The 26,456-nt window shown below is 45.7% G+C and overlaps 1 protein-coding gene across 3 annotated transcripts; it reads right to left on the minus strand.

Moving 5' to 3' along the window:
- USP30 (ubiquitin specific peptidase 30) lies at window positions 1-26,456 on the minus strand. 3 transcript variants are annotated; one of them, XM_038763744.1, is made up of 13 exons: window positions 26,378-26,456; window positions 20,034-20,143; window positions 13,846-14,001; window positions 12,170-12,273; window positions 11,456-11,554; window positions 10,853-10,898; window positions 8,546-8,640; window positions 6,518-6,577; window positions 5,469-5,555; window positions 4,167-4,247; window positions 1,930-2,140; window positions 1,042-1,150; window positions 1-518 (listed from the first exon to the last, which is right to left on the minus strand). In XM_038763744.1, the coding sequence occupies exons 1-13, from the start codon at window positions 26,446-26,448 to the stop codon at window positions 254-256; spliced, it is 1,494 nt and encodes a 497-aa protein (XP_038619672.1). In that variant the 5' UTR covers window positions 26,449-26,456; the 3' UTR covers window positions 1-253. The 3 variants fall into 3 exon arrangements, with proteins under 3 accessions (XP_038619672.1, XP_038619671.1, XP_038619670.1); XM_038763743.1 differs by having other exon boundaries at window positions 10,853-10,895; window positions 13,846-14,028; XM_038763742.1 differs by having other exon boundaries at window positions 13,846-14,028.

Below are 26,456 nucleotides of genomic sequence, written 5' to 3' on the forward strand. Positions count from 1 at the left end.
GGAATCTTGACTTTTTTATATATATAGAAATTATCTGTTTCACATGTGTGGGGCACATCAAATATCATCAGGCTGTAATGAATGTTTTTCTAACACAATGACAATTCCCAGTGCTCGGCCGCAGTAGTAGAGTGGCTCTGGAGAGTTGAGTTTTGGTCCAAACGGGATCCCCCGGCTCCATGCGAGAGGGCTCGCCCTCCCGCCTCTACCCACCGGGACAACCGACGATTCCTCTAGACGGCGTCCGGCCGGCTCATTCTTCCGACTTGTACTCTTCACCCCGGGACTCGGTTTTGGAAAGCACGCGCTCGTAAAACAGCAGGTAAGCGCTCGAGGAGAGGACTTCCTGCAGGCTGGCCTTGCGGACCGTGTCGTCGGAAATCCAGAGCCACTGGCTGCTGGCGGAGCGGGGGGTCTTGGCGGGAGGTGGGGAGCGGCGGTACGTCACAAAGTGTCCAGAATGCATGTCCCCGTGGTGAACCACGACCGCCATGAGGCGGAACAGATAGGAGGAGGAGCTGGAGGGGCGGCAAGCAAAACCACCGTCAGCCCCATCGGGGTTTTGGGAAGTAAACTGGGGAATCTCAGCTTTAGAGAAAGAGAAATCCCCCCCCGACCCCTTCAAAGCCTTACTGAAAGCACAAATCCTCCGAGAGGCCTTCCCTGACTAAGCCCTCCTTTCCTCTTCTCCCATTCCCTTCTGCGCCACTCGGAATTGCTCCCTTTACTCATCGCCCTTCCCAGCCCTACGGCGCTTACGTCCACATCTGTCATTTCTTTATAGTAATGTCTGTCTCCCCCTCTAGGCTGGAAGCTTGCTGTGGGCAGGAATGTGTCTGTTTACTGTTGTACTGACCTCTCCCAAGCGCTTAGTACAGTACTCTGCACACAGTAAACGCTCGATAAATACAACCGACGAACTGACTGACTGATTTGGAAGTATGGCCGTGTTCCTTCAGCTGTGAAGAACGGCAGCATTATGGACACCCCGCTCCCCTTTGGCCACCCCCTGAATTTAGCCATTTAGAAATGACGACTTACCTGTAGTCAGGAATGGCCGGGAGAGACAAGGTTATCGGAGAAGGTAGTACAGCTGGTGAGCAAGCTCCGTTTATAAACAAAGTTTTGGGGCCACCTGGCTGATCCGCTGCTGCAAGAGAAAAGCGGATTTCAATTCAAAGAAGCTTTGGGGGAAGCAAAAAAGTGGTTTTATACAATCTTGAAAGTTCACTTTCCCCAGGGATGAAAAGAAATGATAGAAACCATAGTTTGCTTCAGTGACATAAATTCAGTTGCATCATTTATGCCAAAAATTGTCTAAAATAGACAATAGACAATAGACTGGAGACTGCCAGTTGTCAGGGTGTCGCTTTCTATCATTACTCCATTCAGTAAACACTGATGATGCTTGGATATGTAAAAGCCTGCTAAATCGATGCTCAAATTTTCAAGAGTGGATTTTTTCAAATACGTTGGCATGTACTGCATTAATCGATACTATTTATTGACTGCCTGCTGTTGCTCTTATTCCAGAGCCGTGGAGCACTTCTGGCATGAATCTAGATGTCATGGTGACCTCGTCCGCTTCCAGTTCATCCTTCCATGCTTTAATTCTGCCCTCTCTTCTGCCCAGCAAATTATTTCAGCATCCTTATTGACATCCGTGCCCACTGTCCTCACCAGTTGTTAATCACAGTTTTCATCCCCATTTTACAGATGCGGTAACTGAGGCCCAGACAAGTGAAGTGATACGCCCAAGGGCACCCAGCAGACAAGTGGCAGAGCTGGGAATAGAACCCAAGTCCTCCTGCCCCCGCCACCAGGCCTGTGCTCTATCTTCTGCTTCTGCTTGCCCTAAGGCATTGAAAAGCTTTCCTTCATATGAAGGCCTTCAGATATGTAATGGGCCACACTCCACCGGCTAAATACCTGCTCTTTTGGTGGCGGTTGCAGTTTTCATTTCCAACGTGGGATCTTTCTTCTTTGGATTGTGCTGACTTGCCTTGTGCCCAGGGAGATGGTACTTGTAAATATCCATGATCAGAAACTCATTAAACTGGACATGTTCGTGGCGTTTCAGAGGCGTGCCCTGACTGGACCAGCTGAGACGCTGAAGGTGGATGCACAAACACTGAGGGAGCTGAGGGACAACAGACACGCAACTTGAGCCCTCGCGTGCAATGAGACTCAGTCGTCGGCGACCAACCCGGCCTGAGGAGCGGGCCCGTCCCTTGGGTCGTGGGACCTGGGGTAACCGTCCTGGGCCCCGACCCTGAGGAGACCCCCATCCTTCCCCACAGAAGAGGCAGAGCTGGGGTGGGGCCCCCAGAATGGTTCACAGGCCCGCCCGGCTGCTTTCGGAAGGACTGTGTCTGTTGGTTGTCATACTGGACTCTCCCAAGTGCTTAGTACAGTGCTCTGCACACGGTAAGAGCTCAATAAATATGTGGCTAAGGAATGTGTCTGTTTATTGTCATATTGAACTCTCCCAAGCGCTTAGTATAGTGCTCTGCACACGGTAAGCTCTCAATAAATATGTGGACAAGGAATGTGTCTGTTTATTGTCGTACTTTACTCTCTCAAGCGCTTAGTACAGTGCTCTGCACACAGTCAGTGCTCAATAAATATGTGGGCAGGGAACGTGTCTATTGTTAGAGTGTACTCTCCCAAGCGCTTAGTACAGTGCTCTGCACACAGTAAGCGCTCGATAAATACGATTGAATGAATGAATGAAAGCACCATTCCGGCACCTGAACAGATTTCGGAGGGGTGGCAAGAGGCCAGTTCTGCCTGTGGGAGGAAAAGCACGGGTGAATGAAGACTGCCAGTTATCAGGGTGTCGCTTTCTAGGGATGGCAGTCTCCAGGCTCCCAGCTGGGTCGGAGCCCAGGGGGCTGCTGGAGGGACGGGGCTGGTGCTCGCCTTCGGCCTCTCCAGAACTACCCCGACCCCACTGTGAGTAGCTGTCACCCTTCTCGGAGGGCCCGGTGACCGATGCCAGGGCTGTGCTAGTTGGGGCTGGGGGAAGAGTGGAGCCGTGCTGCCGCCTCCTCTCTGTTGGGGCTGGGCACTCCAAGGGCCAAACGCTGGGGTCCTCGCTGTGGCCGCTGAGGCTGTGGGAGGGGCCGCTGGCCAGTGCCCCCATAGCCCTTGCCTAGCCAGGGCTCCATTTGTAATGCTTCAGTGGAAATTGTCCTCACCGCCCCCCAAGCCCAATGCACCATATTGCTGGTTCTTCCCCACAGAGATGGGGTTGAATAATCACAATAATAATAATGATAACAATAACAACAACAATAATAATCGTGGTATTTGCTAAGCCTTTACTATGTGCCAAGCACTACACTAGGCTGTGGGGTAGATACAACCTAATCAGTTTGGACACAGTCCCTGTCTCAAATGGAGTTCACAGTCTTAATCTCCATTTTCCAGAGGAGGCCACTGAGGCCCAGAGAACTGAAGTGACTTGCCCAAGTTCCCACAACAGACAAGTGGTGAAGCCGGGATGAGAACCCAGGTCCTTCTGACTCTCAGGTCTGGGCTCTAGCCACTAGGCCACACTGCTTCTTTAGCGCTTGGTACAAGGCCTGGCACATAGGAAGTGCTTAACAGATACCATCATTATTATTAGTATTACCAATAGAGCCTAAAAGACCCCACCTTGATCCCCCAAAGTGGATGGGCAGGTAGCTCACCTCCGGCCCTCCCCTTCCCACCCTACAGATCAGTTAAGCTCGGTGGCTACTCCGAACCCTACTCAGCTAGCCCTTTTCTAGTCCCACTGGGCCAGAGCCCGGTGGCTCCCAGAGAACTGGGCTCGGGGCACCACACTCTCCTGCAGCTCTGCCCCAGGACCACCCGATCGGGGCGGCGGCCCAATTGCCCGGCTCCCCCCGGACCTTTCTCGAAAGGGTCCCAAGTCCAACTGCCTGGGGACCTCATTCTTGGAGGTGAGGAAAGAAATCTGGGCCCTCCCTCCCTCCTCTAGCTACTGGGTTGACGGGGCCAAGTCCACATCCTCTGGGGGTGGGGGATGGCCCAGGGGGAGGAAAAGGCCGGGGTGGCTCCCCAGACCAAGCCCGGAGCCGTTGGCCTCTCATCAGTCGACATGGCTTGCGGGCCCTGTGCTGAGGGGGGCCCACCACTGCCAAGTCACATGGCCTCACCTTTCCCAGCTTTAACTGCTTGATGAACGTGGTCCTCTGGTTTTCAACCATTTCCCCGTTCAGGGTCCCCTCCGCTTCAATCTGAAAGGCAACAAAAGAAAACGTCCGTCGTTTTGCCACTTGGCACTCTTAGAGTTTAAGAAATATGGGGGGCTGCGGGTCCAGGTCACCACTGTCCCTCTGGGCCATATTCCAGGGTGGGCAGGGAACTGGTTTTGCCTACAGTAAGAGCAGTATGGCGTAGTGGGACTGGAGCCTGGGCGTCAGCAGGTCATGGGTTCTAATCCCAGCTCCGCTACTTGTCTGCTTTGTGTGTGACCTTGGGCAAGTCAGTTCACTCCTCTGGGCCTCAGTTATGTCATCTGGAAAATGGGGATTAAGACTGTGAGCCCCACGTGGGACAGGGACTGTATCCAACCTGACTAGGTTGGATCTACCCCAGCACTTAGAACAGTGCTTGACACCTAATAAGTACCTAACAAATACCATCAATCTTCTTTTTATTATTAATACTGAAGGCTTGGCACTTCCTCTCTATGGTTTATGGAGTGGCCAATTGCTTTGACTTCACAAATCCCTCAAAAACCACCCAATGAAACAGCGATTCCTCACAAGCCAGTCAGTAAAACGGGAAGGCACATTACGTCTGCCTGGGCTAGAGACAGACGGTTGAAAAAACAATGGTGATTAGTGGTGCTACTATGCATCGTTCTCAAGCAAGTTCCGGATTGGCTTTGAGAAAAAAGCTTCTGCAGTCTTTACGAGTTACGAAGGAGTGGTTTGCAGGCCAGGATTCTGTGGGGTTGGGACTGAATGTCTGAGCCAACTTCCTTGGAGAATCCTGTCATGTTTTTATCACAGGTGATCTGCAATCTTTACAGAGACAGGAACTGCTGTGGCTTTATCTGGTAGGAAGATTTCAGGGGTCTTTGGGGTGGGGACTTAAAAATTACGAAGAGAGAGAACCTGAAGCAGTGTGGCCTACTGGAAAGAGCAGAAACCTGGGAGTCAGTCACTTCATTTCCTTGGTGGAACAGGGGCTGGGTCCAACCTGATTTGCTTGGATCCACCCCATTGCTTAGTACAATGCCTGGCACCTAGTAAGCGCTTAACAAATACCACAATCATTATTATTATTATCATTAAAATGGGGATTCCACATCTGTTCTCACCCTTAAATTGGGACAGGGACTGCGCCTGATCTGATTAGCTTGTATCTCCCCCAGCTCTAAGTACGGTGCTTGGCCCACAGTAGGTGTTCAACAACTTACTACAGTTATTACGGTTAGGTAAAATGCCTACCTTGGTGCAGTTGTCACACACAACATCCCTAACAGATTCAGAGGAGATGAAATGATGTAGGCAGTGGTCCAAAGTCACGGGACGACCCTATTGCACGATCAGAGAGATTGAACCTTTAGAAGACGTATGACATTGATACATAATCTGGGTTAAAAGTCTGATGGGGCGGTGGCAGGGAGGGTGTAACCCTGGCAGTTCACTTTAGAATCAGTGTGGCCTAATGGATAGAGCACGAGCCTGGGATTCAGAAAGACCCGGATCCTAATGTCACTGGAGGACCCTGGGCAGATCGCTTCACTTCTCTGGGCCTCATTTACCTCATCTATAAAATGGGGATTAAGACTGTGGGCGCTGTGTAGAACTGGGGTTGTGTCCAACCTGCTTAACTTGTGTCTACTCCGGCGCTTATTAGAGTGTCTGGCACATAGTCACGAGAAGCAGCATGGCTCAGTGGAAAGAGCATGGGCTTTGGAGTCAGAGGTCGTGGGTTCAAATCCCAGCTCCGCCAACTGTCAGCTGTGTAACTTTGGGCAAGTCACTTGACTTCTCTGTGCCTCAGTTCCCTCATCTATAAAATGGGGATTAAGACTGTGAGCCCCACGTGGGAAAACCTGATCACCCTGTATCCCCCCAGCACTTAGAACAGTGCTTTGCACATAGTAAGCACTTAACAAATACCATCATTCGTTCATTCATAGCGTTTAACAAGTACTATAAAAAAAGAAAACACAGGTAATGAAATCTCCTAAATACCATGAAATGTCTTGTGAATGCACAGAACATCCCCATAATCCTTTCACTGCTATGGAGAACCCCAGTCTCTTTGGCCGGCTCCTCCTGTCTCCCACCTGCTAACTGTAGGGGTCCCTCCAGGATCAGCTCTGGGTCCCCTTCTAGTCTCCATCTCCATCCACTCCCTTGGAGAATTCAGTCCCTTCCATGGCTTCAACTACCATGTGCCCGCGGGAATGAGGAGGGGAACGAGGACCTCCCCAAGTCCGGGTTTAGGATTTCAGAGCATGCAACTCAGTCGCGGCTAAAGTACATACCCAGGTGGCGGCTGGAATACTTAGCGAAAGGCTATCAAAGGTATCGTATCTCACGGGGCTCTGAAATCAGACGTTACACACAGAAAATAAGGAGGCATTAAAACGTGTGTGGGCAGGAGTACCATGGCTTTGAGAAAGAGTGGGATAAAGTTGTGGACAGGCTGTCTCTGACCGCACCTCTGGACTGTAAGCTCGTGGTGGGCAGGGAATGTGTCTGTTTACTGTTCTAACTGTACTCTCCCAAGCATTTAGTACAGTGCTCTGCACATGGTAAGTGTTCAATAAATATGGCTGAATGAATGAATGGGTCACTGGAAGGAAGCTGGGGCTGAAGGACATAGATGTCCTCTGGACTATAAACTCGTTACGGGCAGGGCATGTGTCTGCTTAATGGTTCTGCTGTACTCTCCCAAGCGCTTAGTTCACTGCTCTGCACAGAGTAAATACTTAATAAATACGACTGGATGACTGACAGAGATGTTGAATGGTTCATTCCTTCACGGCAAGATAGATATCAAGAAAAGGGTACGAGGGTCAATGGTTTCTCTGAGCACCTTGTTGTCATCGTTGGAGGCCAAATTCTGTGTTACGTGGGTCAATTTACCCGAGGAAAAGCTTTTCTTAGGTTCCTAATTCAAGGGAGGCTGCTAGCTCCGACAGTCTTCTTCAAAGTCAGGATGAGGGAAGCAGCGGGGCCTAGAGGCCCTTCCAGACTGTGAGCACACTGTTGGGTAGGGACTGTCTCTATATGCTGCCAACTTGCACTTCCCAAGCGCTTAGTACAGTGCTCTGCACACAGTAAGCGCTCAATAAATACGACTGATTGATTGATTGATTAGAGGAAAGAGTCCGAGCCTGGAAGTCAGAGTCAGAGGACTCTGACACTTGTCTGCTGTGTGATCTCGGGTGAGTCACTTCAATTCTCTATGCCTCCGTTTCCTCAACTGAAAATGGGGACTAAACCATCCTCCCTTCTACTTAGACTGTAAGCCCCATGTGGGACGGGGACTGCATCCAACCTGTTGATCTTGTATCTACCCCAGCACTTAGTACAGTGCTTGGCACGAAGTATGCGTTTAACAAGTCCTATAATGAATGAATTAAAAGTCTCAGAACAGGGACCAACTCTAAAAAATATATTTCTTCAATTGGACCCATTAGCGTGTCAACTCCAGGTGGGCAGGACATGCATTATTTGCATCTTTAGTATTTCCTAGGCACTTAGTAAAGGGCAGCGTATCCAGTGGGCTCTCAAAAAATACTGCTATGGCTGCTATTTTTACTACTACTACTACTATTAAGTGATTAGTACAGTACCCAGTAAGCACTCAATAAATTCCTTCGATTGATAGGTTATTAAAAACAGCTTGGCTGAGTGGATACATTCCGGACCTAGGAGTCAAAGGACCAGGGTTCTGATCCCGGCCCCACCCCTTGCCTGCTGTGGGACCTTGGGCAAATCACTTAGCTTCTCTGTGCCTCAATTTCCCCATCTGTGAAATGGGGATTCAATATCTCAATGAGAAGCAGTGTTGCCTAGTGGAGAGAGCCCGGGTCTGGGAGTCAAAAGGACCTGGGTTCTGATCCAGCTCTGCCACTTGTCTGTTGTGAGACCTGGGACAAGTCACTTCACTTCACTGGGCCTCAGTTCCCTTGTCTGTAAAATGGGGATTAAGCCTGTGAGCCCCACGTGGGCCATTGACTGTGATCAACCTGATTACCTTGTACCTCAGTACAGTGCCTGGCACCTAACAAGCACATAACAAATGTCATAAAAAGAAAATTCCCCATCTCCCTCCTACTTAGGGTATAAGGCTCGATGTGGGACACGGATGGTGTGTGACCAGAGAAACTTAGATCTCCCCCAGTGATCAGGACAGTGAAATACACGGTAAGCGTTTAACAAAATACTACAACGATTATTTCTTATGATGTCATTTGCGGGGCTGCTTCGTGAGCCTCCGAGGGGAAACAGACCTCAGCGGGGAAATGCCCTGACTTAATTGATGACTGCCCTCTGGGAGTTACCTGGCATTCACAGTGTTTGCAAACCATGTTGCTGGTCAGTCTTCCGTGAAAAGGGTGTTGCGAATTCCAGTGGCTTGGCAAGGGATGAGGTGTCCCTAGAACACAGAGAGTCTTTTGTGGTCATTGTTCATAGAATCGTCAGCCTTGCTTTCCTTACTGCCCCAAACGATTCTTGGACATCTCCTTACACTCTACTAAGAATCACCAGCGCTTAGAACAGTGCTTTGCACATAGTAAGCGCTTAATAAGTGCCATTAAAAAAAAATCACAGCTTCATATTTGAATTTGAAATGTCAGAAGGCACATTCCAAAGCTGCCCGGCCTCTTGTTTTCGACACTTTTCTTTTAAGGTATTTAAGTGTTTGCTACATGCCAAGCACTGAACTAAGCGCTGGGGTAGGTAAGCTAATCAGGATGGACACAGTCCACATCCCATGTGGGGCTCACGGTCTTAATCCCCATTTTTTTGATGAGGGAACTGAGGCACAGAGAAGTGAAGTGATTTTCCTAAGGTCACACAGCGGACAAGTGGCAAGCCGGGATATGAACCCAGGTCCTTCTGACTCCCAGTTCTGTGCTCTATTCCACAGGCCACACTTCCAGTCTATTCAAAAAGAAGCCAGAGTAAGGATGCTTTTACTGTTCAGAAACAGGCAAGTTAGAACTTAGTTTAGAACTTAGAAGAAGTTTAGATTGTTAAGATCCTTGAGGGCAGGGATCGCCTACCCTAATTCTGTTAAGGCTCTCCAGCGCTTTGTACAGTGTTCTGCACAAAGCAGGTGCTCAATAAATACTACTGACTGACTGAGTTCAGCCAAATTGGGCTTTTCATTTCCAGGTACAAATAGCACCACTGCACAAAGTAATTTCAATCACCTACAAAACCCTTTTACCCCCACTCTTAAACATAATTTGCAATATAAGAGTTTTAAGAAGATCATACTGAACCCTGACTTTCTTTTGTGGCATTCTGATTTTCGGGGGGCCCAGTCTGTTGTCACTAAATTTGCTGTCATTCATCAGTACTTAGGTGACGGTAGGGAGGATGTGTGTCTGGGGCAGAAACGTTAAACTCTTGATGGGGAGGGGGTGTGCTTTCAAAAGGAAAAAGGAGGGGGAAGGCATTTTAGTTGAGGGCAAGGGATTCATCAGATTCACCTCTCATCTCCCACCCCTATTCCCTGCCCTAACATCTGCTTGAGTACTTCATGTCATTAATAATAATAGTAATAATAATGTAGTATTTGTTCAGCACTATATGCCAAGCACTATACTAAGTGCTGGGGTAGATATAGGATAATCAGGCTGGACCCAGTCCCTGGCCAAGGTTGAGATCCCAGTCTTAATTCCCACCTTACAGATGAGGTAACTGAGGCACAGAGAAGTGAAGTGACTTGGCCAAGGTCACACAAGTACTCACTTCTCATCCTGCTCCCCATCCTGTAGCACTTCCTGTACATATCTTGAAATTCAGAGGCTCCCTCTCCCTGTAATTTTAGTGTTTGTTTCTCCAGCTAGATTGTAAGCCCTTGAGGGCAGAGTGTTTCTACATTTATGTTACTGTATTCTCTGAAGTGCTTAGTACAGTGGTCTGCCTATAACAGATGACTCTACTGCTGCTTTTGATTGATTGGGGAATGAATACATTGTGAGCTCACTGTGGGCAGGAATGTGTCTGTTGTTATATTGTACTCCCCAGGTGCTTAGTACAGTGCTTTGCACACAGAAAGTGCTCGGTAATTACGATTGAACGAATGAATGATGATCAGGTTGATAGGCATGAGGGACATGTACAGACAGATATATAAATTACACATTATAAACTACTATTTTGATTTACATTAATGTCGGTCTCCCCCTCTAGACTGTAAGCTCCAATTATGGGCAGGGAACCTGTCTGCTAATTCTGCTGTACTGTATTCTACCAAGCGATCAAGTACAGTACTCTGCACAGAGGAAGCACTCAATAAATACCTCTGAATGATGGAGTGATTGATAAATGATTGTGATGCAACAGAGATCCAGCTTTGAGACTTCAAAACAGAGTAGTCAGTTCAGGTCCAAAATATAAGTATCTTTCTTAAGGCCAAACAAGCAGGTCAAGAGGGGGAAGATAAAATTTGTGAACTTCCCTGGGGCAGTGGTTTAAAGCAGCCCTGAAAGTGCAAGTTTCAAACTCCTTCTCAAGTTCCTCGTGGGTGGGATGAACTGGTTTGCCCCTCTCAGGAAAACAAGAAAATAACTGTCATTTCTGAAACAGATGCATCTTGTCAAATAGTGGGTTAGGTTTCAAAAATAAAAACCTACCTCTTGTTCTGCAGGTTATTTGTTGGGGGATTATTTCTGGCTGCTGCTGTGGAGGCAAAAAAAAAGAAAAAAGAAGACTGTAAATCCTACATACAAATCACAAAACCCTTAACCCGTTTCTTTGCTTTATTCTTGATGAGGTGCCTGTCCATGTCAAGTTTTAAAACTCCTTGGTGCTGAAAAAAATTGCTTTTCTCACCTGGAAGCCGTCATATTCTGCTTCATCAGATAGGTCCAGAAACAATATCATTCCCATGCAAATTTTTTCCCCAGGTAAATCTTTTTCCTGGAGAAATGCACAAACTCCTCCACATTCTTCTAGTTACTGAGCCTCGGGTTACCCCGTTATTAAATAGACTTAAATAATAAGGCTCCTTTTCCTCATAGGGCTACATCAATCCCCAATAAGACTTTCTAGGGATCACCAATTACTCTGAAAGTCAACATTTTAAAAGGTAAATCACGTTTTGCCTGTTGCTTTTTTTCTCCTTCCGTTTCACCCACTGTCTGATTTTTGAGCTTCCTCTGGAAATAGGGCATACTTTCTGTGTGTAATTTATGAGCCCCCTAAATAAAATATAAAATATGAATAAAAACCTTTACCTCCAAAGACTGAACGTCAAACAAGTGCGCCACCCGGGGCTGGCGGTCTCTCTCGTCTTCTAAGGATGACGTAATGACGTGGAATAATTCGTGAGCATCCTAAAGAAGAACAGAGTTTAGAGAGGGGCAAGGAAAATGGCAGCAGCCCCCAAACGATAAATAATAACGGCACTGGTTAAACGCTTACTCTGTGCCGGGCACTGTACTAAGCACTGGGGTGGGTACAAGCAAATCGAGTTGGACACAGTCCCTGTCCCATTTGGGGCTCATAGTCTCAACCCCCATTTTACAGATGAGGTCACTGAGGCCCAGAGAAGTGAAGTGACTCCCGTGCTCTAGCCAGGGAGAGCAACTGAAGTAGTCCGGGGAGAACCGTGGTCCAAGACGACCTGGGCTTGGTGACAGAGTCCGACTCGATCAGATCCTCCCCTACCTTCTTTTTTATTTCTTATCAGTCCTTGGTACGCGTTTATGATGTGCCAGGCCCCATACGGATCATTGGGATAGAAACAAAATCATCAGGAGGGACACAGTTCCTGTCCCACATGGGGCTCACGGTCTAAGTCGGAGAGAGCAGGATTTAACTCCCATTTCGCAGAGGAGGAAACTGACGACCAGAGAAGTGAAGTGACTGGCCTGAGGTCACACAGAAGACACGTAGCGGAGCCGGGATTAGAACCCAGATCCTCTGGATCCCTGGCCCGGGCTCTTTACCTGTTCTTCAAATGACGAGATTTGCCATTTGTACAGCCGTAATACTTCTAATAGGCAACTTGCATCTAAGACATCGTCGTTCATAACTTCTTGGCAGGACAGAGCTGAAAATGAAAAAGGCAGACGTGCTCAATGCACTTTGCATATGTCAGAAATGGGCGAGACAATAGATTCCTCTGAGATCATGGGCTCTGGGTGGGGCCGGGATGGTGCCCTTTTTGATCATCTTCTATCTACCTCAGTGCTCAGCCCAGAGGACATGCTTAATAAATATCATCAATCAATCAGTGATATTTACTGAGCGCTTACTATGGACAGAGCATTGTACTAAGTGCTTGGGAGAGCGCAATACAACAGAGCTAGTGGATATGTTCCCTGTCCGTAATGACAGTAACTCAAAGTTTCCCGTGAAAGCTTCAAATAAACTCGCGGTTTTGGACAAACTTTCCCAGTTCCCTAACGGCGGGTTCTAAGCAAAACAGCTAGTGAAAAACCACACTAGGGCTTCAAAGTTGTCCATCATCTCACCCCCTCCTACCTCACCTCCCTTCTCCAGCCCAGCCCGCACCCTCCGCCGCTAATCTCCTCACCGTGCCTCGTTCTCGTTCTCTCTTTATTGCTGAATTGTACTTTCCAAGCGTTTAGTACAGTGCTCTGCACGCAGAAAGCGCTCAATAAATACAAATGAATGAATGAACTAGGGCAGAACTGAGTGGAATCAAAATGATATATGATCTTATTGAATGTGTCATTGTTTAAGGTGTTTCGGTAAAATTATATTTGACTAGAAACCTCCAGGTTCAAGGATATTTCATTTTTAGCCTCATTTTAAAAGCACGCCACCCCAAAAGTGCCATGGTGGCTCCCCAGAAATATGACTGGAAAACCACTGATCTCTCTAGAGTAAGGATGATGCCTGCTGAACTCCTCCTTGAAGCTTCCAGCGCAGTGGTGCGCTTTGATTTTGGAAGCTGGAAAGATCACATTAACGATGATGGGAGGAGTCATCCACAATCATTTCAACTGTGGCAACTTTTGATTAACACAATTTTATATCACCACTGCCGCCTTCACTCAAACTTCTGAGACTAGGACAACTTTCTAGATTCTAAAAAATATGGCTTAAGCCAGAATATCTGTCTCCCCCTCTAGACTGTAAGCTCATTACAGGCAGGGAATGTGTCCGTTTATTGTTGTACTGTACTCTCCCAAGCGCTTAGTACAGTGCTCTGCACACAGTAAGTGTTCAATCAACATGACTGACTTTGCTCTTCTTTCCTTACGGGTTCTCCGGTATACAAGTATTCGGAGAAGCAGCATGAATAGAGCCCCAGCCTGGGAGTCGGAAGGACACGGTTTCTCATCGCAGCTCCACCACGTCTGCTATGGGATACTGGGTATGTCATTTCGCTCCTCTGTGCCTCAGTTCCCTCATCTGTAAAATGGGGTTAAGAGTGTGAGCCCCATGTGGGACAGGGCCTGTGTCCAACTTGATTAACTTGTATCTACCCCAGCACCTACAGCAGTGCTCGGCACATAGTAAGCGTTTCACAAGTACAATAATTATGTATTACTTTTATTTATTCTGGATAACAAGTCAACACCCACCCGCCCCGCGATGTATCGAATGATGGTGAGACCGTAACCTCCCCAGGAAGCTCCAGGAGGCTACTGACCTTTCAGAAGGCGTAGCAGAGTCAAGGACAGATAGCGGTCGGTGGAGGTCACCTTCTGATCGGGGGAATATTGGGCCGTGAAGTCTTCCAACCACTTGATGAAAGCTGGACAAGCAGACAGGCCTTGCAGCAAAGAGTTCATAAAGCAGGTGTTCCCTAAGTTGAGGAGACCGGGGACCAGCCCTAAGAGGGGCAGCCGGAGATTAGGTTTAGCCAGTTACCACTTATAGGGGAGCCTTTAATAATAATGATAATAATCATGATAATAAAAATCATCATCATCATGGTATTCGTTAAGCACTTACTACGTGCCCACCTTTAATAATAATGTTAATAGCAATAACAACAAACATTGTGGTATTTGCGTGAGCTTAGTGGAGAAAGCACAGGCCTGGGAGTCCGAAGGACCTGGGTTCTAATCCTGGCTCCACCACTTGTCTGCTGTGCGACCTTGGGCAAGTCACTTCAATTCTTTGTGCCTCAGTTACCTCATCTGTAAAATGGGGACAAGAGTGTGACGTGGGACAGGGACTACGTCCAACCTGATTAATTTGGATCTACCCCAGTGCTTAACATGCTTGGCACATATTAAGCACTTAACAAGTATGTGAAGTTTTCTTTGACATCTTCTCTATGTGACTCCTTTGCCAGGGATCAGTTAATCAGTGGCATTTACTGAGAGCTTTCTATGTACAGAGCACTGCACTAAGCCCTGAGGAGAGTACAATACAACAGAGTTGGCCAACTCGTTCCCTGTCCACAACGAGATTACGGTCTAGAGGGGAAGTCAGACATTAATATAAATGAGTGAGGAGCCTTCTTCACTGCTCAGGACTGTGATAGTAAGCTCATTATGGGCAGAGAATGTGTCTGCTTAATTCTTTTGTATCATCCTCTTCCCCAGTGCTTAGTACAAGTCCTCTGCTCAATAAATGCAATCGACTGATCGGTAAGAGATGAACAGATGTCCTGAGGTTCTGTAGTGACACCTTGAAATATGAACTAAGCTACTCTCTTCAGCTTCCATAGTCCATCCCATGTCCTAGACATCTCTTAACTCGATTTGTAGGTTACGATCGAGACTTCTCTAAACGTCTTGGGGCGGTGAGGGAGGGGCAGTCAGAAGGGCCGCCTGCTTCGTCTTCTTGTTTCTTGTCACGGAACCCGATTTCACGGCTTCAAACTGGCCATGCCCGTCAAACGGTCACTGGTGAACCCTTGTTATTTATTTCTGTTAATGCCTGACTCTCCCTCTAGAATGTAAGCTCACGTGGACAGGGAACCTGTCATCTAATCCTGTCATACTGTACTCTCCCAAATGATTAATACAGTGGTCTGAACCTAGTACCATGGAAGTGCTTGTTGGTGGTTGATATGAGAGCTGGCAGACAGGGGCTCCTCTTCGTTTCGGGCGGCTCTGGATGGGGGGCTGCAGGGCTCTAGGCCCCTAGACTGTGAGCTCATTGTGGGCTGGGATTGTCATGGTTTATCATCGTATTGTACTTTCCCAAGCGTTTAGTATAGTGTTCTGCACACAGTAAGTGCTTATTATGACAATGAATGAACCAATGTCCCCTTCCCCCCGGGACCCTCTGCTGAGCTCTCTGGGTGGTGAGAATCGCCCCTTTCGCCGGAATAGCCTCCTGCCAGTGAGTCTGGGCCACCTCAGAGCGCAGTGTCGCACGGACCGAACACACCCAGAAATGTCCACCCCTCACCCATGGTCTATTTCTCTTTCTCTAGCTCTCTCTTTTCCCCTTCTCTTTTCCCACCTTCCTTGTCTTGGTTTCTCCCTTTATATTTATTTCACCTTTTCCGTGCCGAGTGATTTCTTTCCCTCCCCCGCCCCCCGCCCCGGATCTTTGCTTTCTCCAGGCTCCTTTAATTCGTCCCCCTGAGGATGAGATTTTTATAGAGAGGAAAGAAAGCACAATTTGTGGAGGCAGGACCCAGGGGGCCTCTCCATGCAGGAGGAGCTTCTAACTGGGCTTTGAAGAAATCATTGGCTACTCTCAGTTGGGAAAGAGTTTTGGGTTTTGCCCTTTAGAAGGACAGCCCTCACGCTCAAGGATTTTGGAAAACACTTGAGGATATGGTGAGTGTCCCTCTGCAGAAACAAATACCCATCACTCAATCAACAGTATTTAATTGAACACTTAATTATGTGCAGAGCACTGTATTACGTGCTTGGGAGAGTGAAATGCAGTAGAATCAGCAGACACATTTCCTGCCCATAATGGGCTTACAGTCTACAGAGCACACAAATTACTATTATTATTATTATTATTATTATTAGCAGGAAACTGGTATTTCTGTTCAGTAGTGGTTTAAATAAATATTTGTTAAACCACAGATATGAACACACACACATATTAAAAATGCTCACATATGTTTCATATTACCATCGTATATGGGGTACAGGTTATACCTTTAGAGTGGCTTCAGTCGTGGACATATGCACATTTGTATGCTATTCACATAGCTTTAAATTATATATAATAAATGACTTATTTATATGGACTTTAAGCTCATGGTGGTAAGTGAACATGTCTGCTAACTCTGTTGTACTCTCCCAAGTGCTTAGTATAGTGCTCTGTACTCAGAAAGCGCTCAATAAATACCATCAATTGATTGATTCAGTCGATCACTGGTGTCTACAGAGCACCTATTAAGAGCAGAGTACTGTACTAAACACTTAGGAAATTACATAAGAAGCAAAACACACATCCCCTCTCCTAAAGGAACTTACAATCTATTGGCAGAGACAATCAATCAATCAATCAATCATATTTATTGAGCGCTTACTGTGTGCACAGCACTGTACTAAGCGCTTGGGAAGTACAAGTTGGCAACATATAGAGACGGTCCCTATCCAACAGTGGGCTCACAGTCTAGAAGGGGGAGGCAGAGAACAAAACCAAACATACAAACATATTAACAAAATAAAATAGAATAGATATGTACAAGTAAAATAAATAGAGTAATAATAGAGACAGACAGACAGACAGACAAAAAAGGATCTACAAATAACAAGAGCAGAAGGAAGAATGAAAATAAAATCTGTGTTGCGCAAGTGGGGCTAGAAGTACAACATAAATCCTGATACACTCTGATTAGCATTCTGATACACACTGATGAGCATTCTAAATCGATCCCTTGAAAGTAAAAGAGCCCTAATTCTGTTGCATTGACTTTCCTGAACGCTTAGTACAGTGCTCTGCACAAAGTTGATGCCTCCCCAATGTAAATATTGTTTTTCAAGTAATAACACAAGAATTAACACTAATTAACTTCCATGATCAGAGAGCAGTGTAAATATGTACTGATAATAAAAGCTTAAAACAAAGGAATGTTAGCCCATGTGTACAAATAAAAACATAACTGCCCTTCCAAAATCTCCATATTGGTTTAATGCACACCTGAATCCAGACGCCTGTGTCTTTAATTCAAGCTGTTTACTTCTTGGGGCCCCTGATTCTGTTCAAAGATACCCCCCTCTCCTCCATCCCCGCCCCCCAGCCCCCATGACTGCTGCTTGCCAACGTACCCCTGTTGGGTTGTGGGGGGTTTTATGGTATCTCTTAAGTGCTTATTACGCGTCAAACACTATTCTAAGCTCTGAGGTAGGTACAAGTTAATTTGGTGGGACACAGTCCTTGCCCCACATGGAGCCCCCAGTCTAAGGAGGTGGGAGAATAGGCATCCCCATTTTACAGCTGAGGAAACTGAGGCCCAGAGCAGTGAAGTGACTTGCCCAGGGTCACACAGCAGACAAGTGGGATCAGAACCCAGGTGGTTGTGGCTCCCAGGCCCGGGCTCTCTCCCCTAGGCCCCACTTGTGTTTCAGCAGAGTGCTCCTACGCGGCACGATCTGAGATGCGCTCCGAGGTGGTGATGTCCTCTTCGGGGTCCATCTGAGCCGTGGGTCAGGCCGCACATTCCCCACATGCATCCGCAGCTCACAAGCCTCCGGCCCAGTGGGAGGCTGGGGGAGGCCCACCGACCTCCCAATCCCCAAGGGCAACTGGGCAAGATTCCCTGGCTGAAGTGGGACCCAGGGTATGTGGCGAGGATGACTAGGAGTAAATACATGTTAGAGAGCATTGCTGAGATGTCACAACTTGGTGGTTGGGGATTCATGGGGAAGGCCTCCTGGAGGAGGGGGCAGTGTCACAGGCCTCTGAAGATGGCGAGGGCTGAGACCCGGAGGGAATTTCGGCCCACGGGGAACAGAAGGGGCAACAGGAGGGAGAGAGTCAAGGGTGAGGTTCAGGGGAAGTGGGGAGAGGGTCCCCCAAGGAGGGGCACAGAGTGCCAGCAGGGGCAGGGAGTCACCGTGTAAGATGGGGTAACCTGAGGAAGACCTCTGAAGTCCCCGTTGACCTTTCCTCCAGATTTCACTGAGCATCTTCGGATAGTTTGAGAAGCAGTGGGGCCTAGTGGATAGAGCCCAGGCCTGCAAGTCAGAAGGACCCGGGTTCTAATCCCAGCTCGGCCACTTCTCTGCTGTGTGATCTTGGGCAAGTTGCTTCTCTGGGCCTCAGTTCCCTCATCTGTAAAATGGGGATTAAGACTGGGAGCCCCAGAAGGGCCAGGGGCCGTGTCCAACCTGATTAGCTTGGATCTACCCCGGTGCTCAGTACTGTGCCTGGAATGTAGTATGCACTTAAAATGATAATTCTCTGGGCAGTGTTTCCGGCTATAAACACTCACACACAGTGATTACTTGGGCAGTGTTTTTGGGTGTACACACACACACACACACACACACACACACACACACGTGTGCCACGTGCAATGGATATCCAGAGGTGCCAATGTTAAAGTAGGGAAGAGTCCACATCCCAGACTAGGCCCCCTTTTCCTCAGCTCCCCCTCCCTTCCGCATCACCTCAACTCGCTCCCTTTGCTCTTCCCCCCATCTCCCCACCCAATGGCACTTGTGTATCTGTGTATATATCTATAATTCTACCTATTTATATTGATGCCTGTTTACTTGTATTGATGTCTGTCTCCCCTCCTTAGACTGTAAACCCTTTGTGGGCAGGGACTGTCTCTCTTTATTGCTGTACTGTACCTTCCAAGTGCTTAGTACAGTGCTCGGCACACAGTAAGCGCTCAGTAAATATGACTGAATGAATGAATGAAGTTTTGGGAAAATCTAGCTCTTCAATTCAGTCACTTTTTGAGGGACTGACAATTTCAAGGTGTAGGTCAGAGGCCTGAGTTCCTTTGATTGAAATCAGGCCAAGGGGTTCCCAGCCGAGAAGATGAGCTCTGCGCTGGGATCACCTCCTTCGGAATAATGACCCTGGGAGGGTCCATGGAGCAAAGCGATGAAGGGGAACAAAGAACCAGCAGCAGCAGCCCTCTGAGGCGACGGATGGATGGACAGACGGGCGCGGCGGCAGGGGAGAGCTTGTGAGGGGGAGTCGCTCTTCTGCCACATTTTGGTCGCCTTTTGGCGGGCAACTTGAGGAGCCCTAATCAGTGCTCCCCGAGGCCAAATCGGGACTTGTAACAAGCACTTTGTGCAAAACTAATTCTCTTTTTTAAATGGTATTTGTTAAGCACTTACTACATGCCAGGCACGGTACTAAGTGCTGGGGTAGAGACAAACTAATCAGGTTGGGCATAGTCTGTGTCTCACCTGGGGCTCAGTATTTGCCCCCATTTGACAGATGACAGACATGATGCCCAGAGAAGTGAAGTGACTTGGCCAAGGCCGCCCAGCAGACAAGAGCGGGGATTAGAACCCAGGTCTTGCTGACTCCTAGGCCTGTGCTCTATCCGCTACGTCATTCTGCAGCTCCATTTTACAACTGTTCCCCTGTCTGGGGCCCAAAATGCAAAAGGAAAAAATATCTGCATTTCACTCACTATAACAATAAGCACTCATCGCTACACCTGCTTGAGGTTCTCATTCCAAAGCCTGACTCAAATTCGAAGACGATAAAAACGGATTTGTCTCAAGTAGTGAAGTGAGGCACTAAAAACGAATGACTTGAAATGAAACCATGGTTCCCAACCCAAGTTTTTAATTAATGAGATAAAAGCGGTATGATTCCTTTCCTCCTTTTTCCAAGTCTGGTCACAATGGAGAGGCCAGGTGGTTGCCTTTTTTTTTTTTCCTTTTTGCCAAACTCACACCACCGACTCTGTGAAATTTGGGAAAAAAAATCTCTCACCTTTTCTGCGCTTCTTCCTCTCAGTGATGGGACCCCAGAGAACATATATGCCTGCCGCCAGAGCAGCAGCAATTCCTCCAAGAACGCCCCAGTTCTTCATCACTTTATACCTAAGAAAAGGACCGAAATTTAGAGAAAGGGGAAAAAAAAAGTGGGTGGGGGGAAGGGGCAGCAATTACCTGGGACCCAAAGGGTGAGGACGAGGAAATCAATCAACGGTACTTATGGAGCGCTTTCTGTGCGCAAAGCACTGTACTAAGAGCCTGAGAGAGTCCAATATAAGAGAGCTGGGATACATTTTTCCTGCTTACAGTCTAGAGGACCAGAGAAGCAGTGTGGCTCAGTGGAAAAAGCACGGGCTTTGGAGTCAGAGGTCATGGGTTCAAATCCTGGCTCTGCCAATTGTCAGCTGTGTGACTTTGGGCAAGTCACTTAACTTCTCTGGGCCTCAGTTACCTCATCTGTAAAATGGCGATTAAGACTGTGAGCCCCCCCGTGGGACAACCTGATCACCTTGTAACCTCCCCAGCGCTTAGAACAGTGCTTTGCACATAGTAAGCGCTTAATAAATGTCATAAACAAAATGCAGGATTAAACACAGGGCGGGGGATATTGTCCCAAGAAAATGGAGATCCTGACAGATTACATGGGTGGGAGATGAGGAAGGAGAAGCAGCATGGCGTAGTGGACAGAGCCTGGGCATCAGAAGGTCAAGGGTTCTAATCCCGAGCTCCACGATGTAACTGCTGTATGACCTTGGGCAAATCACTTCACTTCTCTGGGCCTCAGTGACCTCATCTGTAAAATGGGGATTGAGACTGTGAGCCCCACATGGGACAGGGACTGGGTCTGACCAGATTTGCTTGGATCCACCCCAGCGCTTAGGGCAGTGCCTGGCACATAGCAAGCGCTTAACAAATACCTCAAGTGGGAGGAGAAAAAGGTGAGAGAATATGAGGGATGGCTGAAAGAGTTGGTACAAAACTGGGAGTTGGAGAGAGAGAGTAGGTAGAAAAATGCAATGGCAGTGTGGTCTACTGGAAAGAGCCCAGACGTCAAAGGACCTGTTTCTACTCCCGGCTCTGCCTCCTGTTCTGTTCTGGGTGACTTTGGGCAAGTCACTTCACTTCTCTGGGCCTCAGCGTTCTCATCTGCGAAATGGGATTAAGACTGTGAGCCCCACTTGGGACAGGGACTGTGTCCAATCTGATTACCTTTTATCCACCCCAGGGTTTAGTATAGTGCCTGGCACATAGTAAGTGCTTAACAAATACCATAATTATTATTATTTTTATTATCCGATCTTTTAGCTTTCTCAGGGCTCAGTACAGTGCCTGACACAAAGTAAGCGCTTAACAAATACCATAAATAAATAAAAAAACAGGGGGAAACACGGGAAAGTCTCTCCTTTCCTTCCCACCTCAACCACAGCTGACTGTGCGGCCTCCTTTCTTTCTGAGTGACCTTGGGCAAATCATTTCACTTCTCTGGGCCTCAGTTACCTCATTTATAAAATGAGGATTGAGACTGGGAGCCCCACATGGGGCAGGGACTGTGTCCAACTCAATTTGCTCGTAACCACCCCAGTGCTTAGTACAGTGCCTGGTATATAGTAAGTGCTTAACATATACCACAATTATTATTATTATTATTCATTCATTCAATCACAATTATTGAGTGTTTACTGTGTGCTGGGCACTGTGGGTTCTAATCCTGGCTCCACCACTTGTTGGCTGTGTGACTTGGGGCAAGTCACTTCACTTCTCTATGACTCAGTTACCTCATCTGTAAAATGAGGATTAAGACTGTAAGCCCCAAGTGGGATGATCTAATTACCTCGTATCTACCCCAGTGCTTACAACAGTGCTTGGCACATAGTAAGCGCTTAACTAATACCATCATTATAATTATTATTACTAAGCGCTTGAAAAGTACAATTCAGCAATAAAGAGAAACAATCCCTGCCCACACCAGGCTTACAGTCTGGGGAGAGGAGCGACAGACAGCAAAACAAGTAAACAGGCATCAATATAAATAAATAGAATTAGGGATACCTACATATCAAAACAAGTACACAGGCCTCAGTATAAATAGAATTATAGCTATCTACACATTAAGACAAGTGAACAGGCCTCAATATAAATAAATGGAATTATAGATATCTACACATCAAGATACGTGAACAGGCATCAAAATAAATAGAATGATAACTATCTGCACATCAAGATAAGTAAATGGGCATCAATATACAGAGAATTGGAGATATATCTACATACACATCAAGACAAGTAAACAGACACCAATATATAAAGAATTAGAGATATATCTACACAAGACAAGTGAACGGGCTTCAATATATATGGAATTAGAGCTATATCTACCCAACAAGACAAGTAAACGGGCCTCGATATAAATAAATAGAATTAGAGATATATCTATATAACAAGTAAATGGACATGGATATATATAGAATTAGAGACATATCTACACAACAAGACAAGAAAACAGGCCTCAATATATATAGAATTAGAGATACATCTACACAACAAGACAAGTAAATGGGCTTCAATATATATGGAATTAGAGATATATCTACACAAGAAGACAAGTAAATAGGCCTCAATATATATAGAATTAGAGGTATATCTGTACATCAAGACAAGTAAACAGACCTCAATATAAATAAATAGAATTAAAGCTATATCTACCCAACAAGACAAGCAAACGGGCCTCAGTATATATGGAATTAGAGATATATCTACACAAGAAGGCAAGTAAATAGGCCTCAATATATACAGAATTAGAAGTATATCTACACATCAAGACAAGTATACAGGCCTCAAATAAATAAGTAGAATTAGAGTTATATCTACACCACAAGTAAACGGGCCTCAATATATATGGAATTAGAGATATCTCTACACAAGAAGACAAGTAAATTGGCCTCAATATACATAGAATTAGAGGTATATCTACACATCAAGACAAGTAAATAGGCCTCAATATAAATAGAATTAGAGATATATCTACCCAACAAGACAAGTAAACGGACCTCAATATAAATAAATAGAATTAGAACTATATCTACACAACAAGACAAGTAAACAGGCCTCAACAGATATGGAATTAGAGATATATCTACACAAGAAGGCAAATAAATAGGCCTCAATATATATAGAATTAGAGGTATATCTAGACATCAAGACAAGTAAATAGGCCTCAATATAAATAAATAGAATTAGAGATATATCTACACAACAAGACAAGTAAACAGGCCTCAATATAATTAGAATTAGCGCTATATCTACACAAGTAAACAGGCCTCAATGTATATGGAATTAGAGATATATCTACACAAGAAGGCAAGTAAATAGGCCTCAATATATATAGAATTAGAGGCATAGCTACACATCAAGACAAATAAACAGGCCTCAATATAAGTAAATAGAATTAGAGGTATATCTACACAACAAGACAAGTAAACGGGCCTCACTATATATGGAATTAGAGATATATCTACACAAGACAAGTAAATTGGCCTCAATATATATAGAATTAGATATATATCTACACATCAAGTAAATAGGCCTCAATATAAATACATAGAATTAGAGCTATATCTACCCAACAAGACAAGTAAACGGGCCTCAATATATATGGAATTAGAGATATATTTACACAAGAAGGCAAGTAAATAGGCCTCAATATACATAGAATTGGAGGTATAGCTACACATCAAGACAAGTACACAGGCTTCAAAATAAATAAGTAGAATTAGAGACATATCTACACAACAAGTAAACGGGCCTCAATATATATGGAATTAGAGATATATCTACACAAGAAGACAAGTAAATTGGCCTCAATATATATAGAATTAGAGGTATATCTATACATCAAGACCAGTAAATGGACCTCAATATAAATAAATAGAATTAGAGCTATATCTACACAACAAGACAAGTAAACAGGCCTCAATATATATGGAATTAGAGATATATCTACACAAGAAGACACATAAATAGGCCTCAATATATATATAGAATTAGAGGTCTATCTATACATCAAGACAAGTAAACAGGCCTCAATATAAATAAACAGAATTAGAGATATAGCTACACAACAAGACAAGTAAATGGGCCTCAATATAAATAAACAGAATTAGAACTATATCTACACAGCAAGACAAGTAAACGGGCCTCAATATATATGGAATGAGAGATATATCTACACATCGACAAGTAAATGGATCTCAATACAAATAAATATAATTAGAGCTATATCTACACAACAAGACAAGTAAACAGGCCTCAAAATAAATAAATAGAATTAGAGATATATCTACACAACAAGTAAACGGGCCTCAATATATATGGAATTAGAGATATATCTACACAATTAAACACATAAATAGGCCTCAATATATATATATATATATATACACATATATAGAATTAGAGGAATATTTACACATCAAGACAAGTAAATAGGCCTCAATATAAATAAATAGATTTGGAGCTATATCTACACAACAAGACAAGTAAATGGGCCTCAATATAAATAAATAGAATTGGCACACATCAAGACGAGTAAACGGGCCTCAACATATACAGAATTAGAGGTATATCTACATGTCAAGACGAGTAAACGGGCCTCAATATAAATAAACAGAATTAGTACACATCAAGACGAGTAAACGGCCCTCAATATAAATAAATAGAATTGGTACACATCAAGACGAGTAAACGGGCCTCAACATATACAGAATCAGAAGCCTATCTACACGTCAAGACGAGTAAACGGGCCTCAATATAAACAGAATTAGTACACATCAAGACGAGTAAACGGGCCTCAATATATACAAAATTAGAAGCCTATCTACACGTCAAGACGAGTAAACGGGCCTCAATATAAACAGAATTAGTACACATCAAGACGAGTAAACGGGCCTCAATATAAATAAACAGAATTGGTCCACATCAAGACGAGTAAACGGGCCTCAACATACACAGAATTAGAAGCCTATCTACACGTCAAGACGAGTAAACGGGCCTCAATATAAATAAACGGAATTAGTACACATCAAGACGAGTAAACGGGCCTGAATATAAACAGAATTAGTACACATCAAGACGAGTAAGCGGGCCTCAACATATACAGAATTAGAAGCCTATCTACACGTCAAGACGAGTAAACGGGCCTCAATATAAACAGAATTAGTACACATCAAGACGAGTAAACGTGCCTCAATATAAATAAACAGAATTGGTCCACATCAAGACGAGTAAACGGGCCTCAACATATACAGAATTAGAAGCCTATCTACACGTCAAGACGAATAAAGGGGCCTCAATATAAACAGAATTAGTACACAGCAAGACGAGTAAGCGGGCCTCAATATAAATAAACAGAATTAGTACACATCAAGACGAGTAAACGGGCCTCAACATATACAGAATCAGAAGCCTATCTACACGTCAAGACGAGTAAACGGGCCTCAATATAAACAGAATTAGTACACATCAAGACGAGTAAGCGGGCCTCAATATAAACAGAATTAGTACACATCAAGACGAGTAAACGGCCCTCAACATATACAGAATCAGAAGCCTATCTACACGTCAAGACGGGTAAACGGGCCTCAATATAAACAGAATTAGTACACATCAAGACGAGTAAACGTGCCTCAATATAAATAAACAGAATTGGTCCACATCAAGACGAGTAAACGGGCCTCAACATATACAGAATTAGAAGCCTATCTACACGTCAAGACGAATAAACGGGCCTCAATATAAACAGAATTAGTACACAGCAAGACGAGTAAGCGGGCCTCAACATATACAGAATTAGAAGCATATCTACACGTCAAGACGAGTAAACGGGCCTCAATATAAATAAACAGAATTAGTACACATCAAGACGAGTAAACGGGCCTCAACATATACAGAATTAGAAGCCTATCTACACGTCAAGACGAGTAAACGGGCCTCAATATAAGCAGAATTAGTACACATCAAGACGAGTAAACGGGCCTCAATATAAATAAACAGAATTAGAGATATACGTACACAAGAAGACAAGTAAAAGGGCATCACTATAAAGAGATTTCGAGCTATATATATATACACAACGAGCCAAGTGAGCGGGCCTCAGTGTAAATAACTAGGAGGTTGGGGGTGAGGGGAGGGAAAGGGGGGCTGCGTGTGGGAGCAGGGGGAGGAGGGAAGGAGGGAGGAAGGAGGGAGGAAGGAGGGAAGGAAGGAAGGAAGGAGGGAAAGAGGGAAGGAGGGAAAGAGGGAGGGAAGAAGGGAAAGAGGGAGGTAAAGAGGACCAGGCCTGACCTGACGGCGGTGCCGGTCCTGAGGAGCCTCCCCACAGCCCGCCTGCTGAACAGGGCCGCCATGGCCGCCATGGCCGCCC

Source organism: Tachyglossus aculeatus, chromosome 21, assembly GCF_015852505.1.
Source record: "Tachyglossus aculeatus isolate mTacAcu1 chromosome 21, mTacAcu1.pri, whole genome shotgun sequence".
NCBI classification, from domain to species: domain Eukaryota; kingdom Metazoa; phylum Chordata; class Mammalia; order Monotremata; family Tachyglossidae; genus Tachyglossus; species Tachyglossus aculeatus.